At 46.2% G+C, this 6,543-nt stretch overlaps 1 protein-coding gene across 1 annotated transcript in view; it reads right to left on the reverse strand.

Annotated features, from left to right (window-relative positions):
• Window positions 1-957: 957 nt before the first annotated feature.
• The window catches only part of zgc:77151 (uncharacterized protein LOC337153 homolog), a 34,344-nt gene continuing 28,758 nt past the window's right edge, over window positions 958-6,543 (reverse strand). Inside the window, exons 7-11 of the mRNA XM_034890858.1 lie at window positions 6,463-6,515; window positions 5,242-5,339; window positions 4,921-5,101; window positions 3,401-3,604; window positions 958-2,679 (exon numbers count right to left, since the gene is read on the reverse strand). Coding sequence (XP_034746749.1) covers window positions 1,456-2,679; window positions 3,401-3,604; window positions 4,921-5,101; window positions 5,242-5,339; window positions 6,463-6,515 — 1,760 coding nt within the window. The 3' untranslated portion in view covers window positions 958-1,455. The remainder of the gene's footprint in view (window positions 2,680-3,400; window positions 3,605-4,920; window positions 5,102-5,241; window positions 5,340-6,462; window positions 6,516-6,543) is intronic.

Genomic DNA, 6,543 nt, shown 5'->3' on the forward strand with positions numbered 1-6,543 from the left:
AAATTCCATGAAATGACTCAAATTTTTACAAACTGCAAACCCAAGTCTGTCATGTTCACGGACCAGCATCCAACCCTGCCGTCTTTCCAAATGCATGATGGGATAAGATCCCCCCCCCCCCCCCCCCCCCCCCCCACCTGAAACAGATGAAGCAGGTGTGAATGTAAAAAGAAAACCTGAGGTAGTCTGAATGTTTGGGCTACGTGCTCATGTTGCATCTCTACGCACAACTCTCCCTCCTGTGCTGATTTCTGCTCCGTCTAACAGCCTGAACAGTCGGAGCGATGAAGGCGAGACGACAGCGCCAACGTGTGGCCACAGCGGTCTTTACAGCCGGGTCTCCGGTATGAAAAGAGTCAGCTGGCATGGAACGTCTGGTCAGATTCGAACACTTCTTGGTATAAAACCTACACTTTTAGTGCCAGATCTATCCAGACACATTCTTGTACAGCTGCTAGAATTAACATTATGATTAAACTGTGAGGACTTTGGCTTCTTTTGTTAAACGTTTTGTAGGAAACGCATGTTTATATTTCTCAAAGTAACAAAACGTCAGGTATCGTATCCACACCAATGAATTAAAGACACCCAGCCCAAGTTAGGAGTGAAGGAAAACCAAACCGGTCCAACATCAAGGCATCTCTTTAACCGAATGTATTTGAAGCCGGCGATGAAACAGATCGCGGGCCACTTAAGGCACATTTGTGTAAGAAAGGTTTATACAATGTTAGCTGACGAGCAGGACTATAGAAAGGCTTCACCTAACGAGCTATACTGTGAAGACTGAGGCGCTCCAGATAACATCCAGACACTTTATCAGAAAATAACTCTCTCTCCACAGAAGGAGAGTACAATTTAAAAATGAAAACTACCAAACTACAGTACACTGCAGATGCTAAATTATGAAGTTTTGATGCATAGCATCACCCATAGATAGAATAGATTTTTTTTTTTTTAATTTGAAGTAATATTGATCTTATTCAATATTTCACTGTAATATTGAATAGTGTAATTAATAGTGTTATGGAGGGTTTCGGCAGTGTTTGTTAAATAGTCACAGTCTCACTCCTCTGTTTCTTCTTTTTTTTTTTTACCTTAAAGAGACAGAAATCAACAGAGAAAGGAAGAGAAACTGATTTGTGATTGTCGTGAGTCTCAGTGTCGTCACTCCTCTGCAGAGTTCAACCAACGACATGATCAGAAAACAAGCAACAACAAGGATGGGAAACAATGAGAAGTTGTGAGTTCAAATGTTGCTCAAATAGGAAGCAAAGAAACATCCCTGCTGTTTAGGCATTAATCGGAGCCGGGCTGACCGCTGAACCGTCCGGCGTCCAAAACCAACACCAAAGCCCCGCCGTGGATACCGCTTTCCACACTCCAAAAGCGACTAATCCCAGATTTATCCGACAGTTTTCTGATCACAAAATTCTAGTATCGACAGAGGGAATATTGCTAAAAACAGTGTGACTCGGTGTTTGAGGGCCCGGCTCTTTTCAGCTCTGCAGGACCGGGACCAGAGAGGCGGGTGAGATCTTTCTCCTGCTGATCCGACATCTGTACTTTCTTGCTTCTCTCAGTTTCACATCGCTCTATTTCCACCCCCCCCTCCTCCTCCTTTACCGCCACTCCTCCCTCTCCTGTCTCTGTCTCGGTCCGCTGGGTTTCAGCCATAGGTTCTGGAGGAAGAAATTTCCCAAACCTCGTCCCGTTCAGATCCTCCTCGAATTTCACCTGGAAGGGTGGCAGCCCGAGCAGGAAGGCCCTGATACGGCTGGGGGAGCTCAGGTCTGCGGGTTCCTCCTGGTTCTTCATCTCCACATCCTGCTCTTCTCCTCCTTCACTTCCTGCAGAGCTGGGCCGGCTGCCCGGGCCGAAATCTTCGACCAGATCCGTGCAGCCCAGTCTGGGTCTCTTGGATGGGGGTTGATCCGTGTTCCCGTTGATTGCTGCCAGGCCCGCCTCTGGCCCCTCTGTGCTGGGTCTCTTGGCCGCGAAGCGCTTGCTGAGGTTGAGAGGCAGCGCCTGCTCGGGGGGAGGTGTGATGGGGGAACAGGGGGGCTTGGGGCTCAGGTCTTGGGACAGAGCCTCAGACAGTCGGCGAGTGAAGGTCTGGAACTGGGACGAGCCCAGACGAGTCCTCATCAGCTGGCACACCTGAACGCTGCAGTCCAGGTTTAAAGGCAGGACCCGGAGAGGGGGCAATGGAGGCCGGTTCCTGGCGTCCCGATTGCTTCCTCTCTGGGCCGCCTCGTCCACATTACACCCGGAGCAGTGGTTGTGCTGCTGGTGGAGCGGGTGGAGCTGAGGCTGAAGCTGGTCCCCGCTGGGAGGAGACGTGTCCGGGCTTCCAATTTTGGGCTGGAGGGTGTAGATGGTCGGATGGTGCTGGGTTGGGTCCTGGGGCGTCAGGGCCGGGCTCTCCGGGCCTCTCTGGAGGCTGATGCGGTTCCTGAAGACATCTAGAGGACAGACGCCTTTGATGGGACTCAAGCCGCCCAGAGGTCCTCCGACGAAGTGGCGAGGCAGAGTGGAGAGGACCACGGCCGGAGCCCCAGACTCCCCTCTGCCCGGCTTCAGCTCCTTCGGTTTGGGCTGGAAGGGGAGGAAGGGGGCGGACATGGGGGAGAGGTCGGGGGTGAGGGGCATGTTGACAGGGAGGACCGCCGGCTGGATGGGCTGCATGGCAGGAGCAGAGAAAAACAACAAGGAGGTTCTTATTATCATAAAAAAAACCACAACTCAATCATGTTTATATTGTACTTCTCAAAGTCTACAGTAGTAAGATAAAATACCTTGTAGTTAGAATCAGATCTTTAACCCAGGTAAGTGTTTACTTGCAAGGAATTGGCCTTGGTACATTTGGTGCATACAATAAACATATTAAAAAGGGGATAGCCAATAAAGCAAAGTGTTGCTATGTATCACAATTAAACAAAAGCAATGTAAAAAGACACATAAATACGTAGAATATAACTGTTTAATTAGGGAAAGAATGAATGTGTGCAACAATATTAATCAGAGGATGACCAAACGTTCTCAGCAGACATGATATGTGCAAAAGAAATTGTGTATCCTAGTAGGATAAAGCATGGATGAAGTACGACTTTAATTCCTATAAAATATGTCTCTGATCATCGATTTTTGCACTCTCATCCTTACAAAAAATGGTAAACAATTGCAAGGAGAGAGCTTTAATTTCCTCCACATCATAACTGGCTTCCACCTGGTGCTCAAAGGCACACTGGCAGCCAGACTCGACTCTAAAAAGAGGACTTTTAAAAAACCGATTGGAAGAAAACTTGGGATTAAAAAGCATTAAACCAACATTACACAAGGAAGGAAAACGGGCGTCTGTGAGTCTAGTTCCCCCTGCAGGCGAGCAGAGCTGGGGTCTTACCCTGGGTGTGGTGCTGGGGGTCGGCCCCCCTCCGACCCGGCCTGGGACCAGAGGACTCTGCAGCTGGGACTCGGCTGCTGCTCTGGCCTTGGCCTGATGCTGGGCCACCAGCTTGGCCTGGGCGATCAGCGTGGCCTTGTTGCGCGTGCCCGGCGGCCGGCCTCGGCCCCTCTTCACCACCACGCTGCCGTTGGGGTTCACCACCTGCTCAGAGAGATGAAGACCAGCAGTCATATGTGGGGTCTTCTCAAGTGTATTTTCTTTTGTTGCTGTTGAAATGTGTATTTACTGTATTTGTACATTGTATGTGTTGCTGTGTGTACATATTAAGGTTACGCACATTAACCCTTGTGTTGACTTCCCGACGACCGTGCACTTGTTGTCTGTTTAGACTTTTTATGAAGCATAAAGTACAAATGATCAATCAGTTCTATTTTGCACCTTCTAGCCAACTTCATTACCACTAGTTTTACAATTATTTTTTAAAATAATGTTCAATAAACTTGACTTCCTGTACATGAAATTATACCTCATTTAAGGGAGTAAAGTAAGGAGAAATTACAAATTATTTTCACTATAGTGAAGATAAAATGACTACATGTTGATGGATTAGCACAGACTGGTATTTGTCAATGTTAGGTCAGGATGCCGTTTACAAACCACTGTATTATGTTGAGTGGCAGAACATCATGTATTTCTGATAAAGAAACTTTGAAAACGGGTCAAATTTGACCTGAAGACAACACAAGACAACACAAGGGTTAAATTCACCAGCAATGAAATGCAAATCCGCTACATCGAGAAACTTCTCTTGCTTTGCTTTCTATATCTGGCATTGGTGGAAGAAGTACTCACATTATTTGCATGAGTAAAAGTACCAGTGTAGAAATACTAACGAGTAAATCTTAGATGGCTGAGATACTCCGTGAAGTTATTCAGTGAATCACGGAGTCACGGAGATGCAGAGTTGTGATCATCCATCATCTCCAGTGTTATTGCGTTGTTCTGACTTGTGGGTTGATTTAATATTCATTAACTCACATGCCAAAATGATTGTTTCTAAACTTAATGTTAAAAGTCTAATTTCATGGTATTTCTTTAAAAGACCTCAACGAAACAGCCGAAGCTGCCAGGAACAACAAAGTTACTAATCGGCAGGGAAGGAAAAGAGACAACAGGAGGTCAAATTAAACCTAATTCATGGTTCTGTGTTAAATTGACGCCGGGGGTGCATGCAGATACGGACCCTAGCCTCGGCCTTGGGACCTATAGAGGCCTATAGATCATATAGTCGGCACTTTCTGAAGCCAATCCCTGACACTCTCTCACTCGCTTTACCACACCGCACACACACACATGCCGGCCCTGCTATTCTCTTAAAGAGACAGAACCTCTGGCCACTTATTTAGGTGCGTATAGCCTCCAACAAAGCATAAATCCTCGTTAAATGTGAAGAGTAGCTTGTCGCTGAATGACAAATTAAATAAAATATTCTTTTATTGTATTGGTCTGTCACTTACAGTACAAGTAGGAGCAGCCGGGGTTGTCAGCTTCTTGTCCTTGGCTTTGGATCCTGGTTTTCTGCCCCTCTGAAGTGGTTTCCTTCCTCTTATCCCTCTGGGTTTCGGAGGCATGGGGGATTCTGGGATTTTGAATTCGGCTCCTGCCGCTCTGAGGTGGTCCTCGTAAGGAAGCATGAGCCTGACACACACAGTCACAGGACGCTTTTACATTAGGACCCTTTGCTTTAGCCGAAAATATTTAATCTATAATGTCATGGTTTTGTTTTGGTTGTTTGGGGGGTGGGGGGGTGGGGGGGGGTGTTAGGGTTTCTGTCTGACCTCTCGTAGTGTCTCCTGGTGCAGGTAGCAGCGCTGGTGCTGCCGGGGCATCCTCCCAGCTCGTTATAAACTATTTTCCAGAGACGGTCCAATGTCACCTGTGACACACACACACACACACACACACACACACACACACACACACACACACACACACACACACACACACACACACACACACACACACACACACACACACACACACACACACACACACACACACACACACACACACACACACACACACACACACACACTTTGAATTCCTCAAATCCTTCAGAAAAAACGTGTGCTGGCAGGACCGCCCTGTTTTCTTTACCATTAAAATATAAGAAAAATGAAATTCAACAATATTCAACATGTAATCCGAAGCTAAAATCGGTGTGTTTGAATGCAACAGACCACATTCTGGTTCCTTTGTTTAGTATTATTAATTTTAAAACTCCATTTTTTATTAAAGCTACAATTTTGATCCAACCAAATGAAAAAAACACACATTTACATAATGTAAAAATAAGTCTTTTAAAAAGTGTTTTTTTAAAGTCCGTCTTTAGGACAAAGACTCTTTTGGAATTTATTATTATTTTTAATAAAATATGTGTTGGCTGGAATTCTTTCTAAGTATTGAGTGGAGTTTAAATAATGACATACGTCACACATCGGGTCATTAGGGGGGTAGCAGTGTGTTGTATAAAGCAGCATTGTTCAGCACGGAGGGTGAAATGAACGAGTGAACGGGCCTTTTGTTGTCAAACAGAGCAGCACTGAGCTGAAACTATACCGTCTGCCCCTTTAAATTTAATCTAAAGCTGCTTTTGTTGAGTTTATTCACTGTAAACTGCTGAGAAATGTCTCAGGCAGAACTCCACGGCTTCAACCTGAAGAGACACATCTTATTTTACACGGTTGAGTGTTACACTTAATTAAAAAAAGGTACTACTGATTTGTCTGTACGGAAAATACTCGTTAATAAATCACTGCGTCATCAGCGCTCGCCACACACTATTTTTAAATAGTTTAGCCGGCTGTGGTTTTTTTGCTCCCTTTAGAAACAAAATGCGTCTTCTGGCGCGTCTTCTAAGTCCTCTTCTAAGACGACCGGCCGCGCTCTAAATCTAAATCTACTGAATCTGCAATGGAAAAACAAGGACGGGGCACCGCGGTGGAGCCGAGCCGGTACGAGCAGTCGGTGAGCGCCATAAAGAAAAACATGTTACTCACCTTTTTGTAGCCGCCGAGCCGCTTGACCACCGAGTACATGAGGAAGAGGTCAACTGATGAGGGGGGGGAGGGGGGGGGGGG

This window comes from Etheostoma cragini, chromosome 13, assembly GCF_013103735.1.
Source record: "Etheostoma cragini isolate CJK2018 chromosome 13, CSU_Ecrag_1.0, whole genome shotgun sequence".
Taxonomy (NCBI): Eukaryota; Metazoa; Chordata; class Actinopteri; order Perciformes; family Percidae; genus Etheostoma; species Etheostoma cragini.